The 1,826-nt window shown below is 52.6% G+C and overlaps 1 protein-coding gene across 2 annotated transcripts in view; it reads right to left on the minus strand.

Moving 5' to 3' along the window:
• The window catches only part of LOC107598794 (uncharacterized), a 29,918-nt gene that overhangs the window by 4,390 nt on the left and 23,702 nt on the right, over positions 1-1,826 (minus strand). For both annotated transcript variants that reach the window (XM_016290227.1, XM_016290226.1), the window contains exon 2: positions 433-1,045. In XM_016290227.1, coding sequence (XP_016145713.1) covers positions 433-940 — 508 coding nt within the window. In that variant the 5' untranslated portion in view covers positions 941-1,045. The remainder of the gene's footprint in view (positions 1-432; positions 1,046-1,826) is intronic.

A 1,826-nucleotide genomic window follows, 5' to 3' on the forward strand; every position in this document is an offset into this window, starting at 1 on the left:
AGTTGGGGCCTTTCTGCTTCTACGATCTCAGTCGGTGTGTCATCGGAGCAGCTTTGGCAGGCTGCCAGGCCGTTACCCAGCATCGACTTGGGATTTTGAGCATATCGTGCTTCTACATTGCGCCCCTGGAGGGCCATTAGCCATGTGGCTATGCGTGCGTTTGTGGCCACACCGTCGCGGATGCGCTGGCTGTTGAGGAATGTGACAGGCTGGTGACAAGTTTCTGTGATCACTTTCTGTGCTCCGATGTAGTTGGAGATTCTCTGGATGGCCCATACAGTACAGAGCAGGGATTTCTCACAGTCTGAGTATTTGCACTCTGGGGGAAGAAGAGTCTTGCTGGCATATGCGACCACTCTTTTGTCCTGGTCATGCCGTTGGTATATACCAGCGCTGAGGCAGTGGCTGGAGAGTCTGGTGAGATAAGTGACCTATCCCAGGATCTCTCAGGGCGCTCATACTGGTGCTTAGGACGGGCACCCCCATGGCCATGCTGCTCTCTGCTGGTTGGGCAGGGCCTTGACATTGTGTTGACGGGTTTGTCAGTGTGGCTTGGCTCGGCGCCCTCTAGAGCAAGTTCAGAGCTCTGATTAGTGACAGGATAGATTGTGGGGGTTTTTCCTGTCTTTTCAGAAACAGTCTTTTGTTTAACATAGGCCTTGTGGGCCAAATCTCGCAGCTGTTGGGTGGACATAGTCCGTGGGCAAGCCAGAACCCCCAAGTGGTGGCTCACTGTTGGGTGCAGGTTCCGGAGGAACAGAATTTTGAAGTTGAAATCCTGTTCCATTCCTGGCTCGTTCCATGCTCCGAAGTAGGCCTGTCTGAGCCTGTTGTAGTAAGCCTGTGTGGTTTCCTGTCTGCCCTGTTTAAGGTCCATGGCAGTAATCAGTCCTTGCTCTGACTCTGGGTCAGAGAACTCCTTAATCAGAGCCTGCTGCATTTGCTGGTAATCCCCTTCGACCGTTTCTGGCTGCCGGTCTAGAAAGCTCCTCACCTCACGGCTGGCGGTGATTCGGAGCAGATAGAGTCTGTCTCTTGTGGTAACCTGTCTCGTGTGGTAACATTGGCAACAGTTTGCAAGTGAAAGTCAACGTCTTTTAAGTAGGCGTGCACATTGTGGCTTCCTGCAGGGTTTGGAGAGAAAGTGGGAATGTTTCTAGCCAGCTTATCCAATTCTTTAAGTGACACACCGTGACTGGAAGACAGCCTTTGAAAAGGCTCCCACCCCCTTGCTGCTGCTGGGGGTTCAGGGATGCTGACAGGTGATGTCTTGAGCAGTGGGTTCTCACCCCCCTTTCGAACTGGAAACCCTTGACTAGGAGGTATCAATCTGCTGGTTAGGGGAAATTCTGTGGTGTGCATTTCCCTTTCAGAGTCACTTTGCAGTCTATATGCATATTTAAGCTCTTGGTGAACCGTATCAAGTTAATCTTTTAAATAGTCTCTTTGTTGGGCCAGGGCACTGACTTCAGCCCGGGAACTTTGCAGGTGGCCTTCGCAGGCCCTGGCCCTGGCGTCTCTCTCTTTGAGTTCAGTCTCTGCTCTCCTCAGGAGAGCCTCGACTTGCTGAAGTTTTTCCACTTAGTTCCTCTCTGGTGTCCTTTTCCCACTGCTCTTGGCGCGCTGTGTCTACGCGGAGATCAGTTAAGGCTTTTTGGAGTCTCTCTACTTCCTCCTGCAGCTCTGGGTCCTTTTCATCCGCCGTCCTGTGCTGGTGCTGAGTCTCCGACGTTAGCTGGTCCAGTTGACTTTGAGCAAGCACCAGGTTTTTCTGAGCCTCCTCAGCCTGGAGCTTCAGCGCTGCTGCTTCCTGTTCCATGCGGGAG

This window comes from Sinocyclocheilus grahami, unplaced genomic scaffold (genome assembly GCF_001515645.1).
Source record: "Sinocyclocheilus grahami isolate Dianchi unplaced genomic scaffold, SAMN03320097.WGS_v1.1 scaffold256.1, whole genome shotgun sequence".
Taxonomy (NCBI): Eukaryota; Metazoa; Chordata; class Actinopteri; order Cypriniformes; family Cyprinidae; genus Sinocyclocheilus; species Sinocyclocheilus grahami.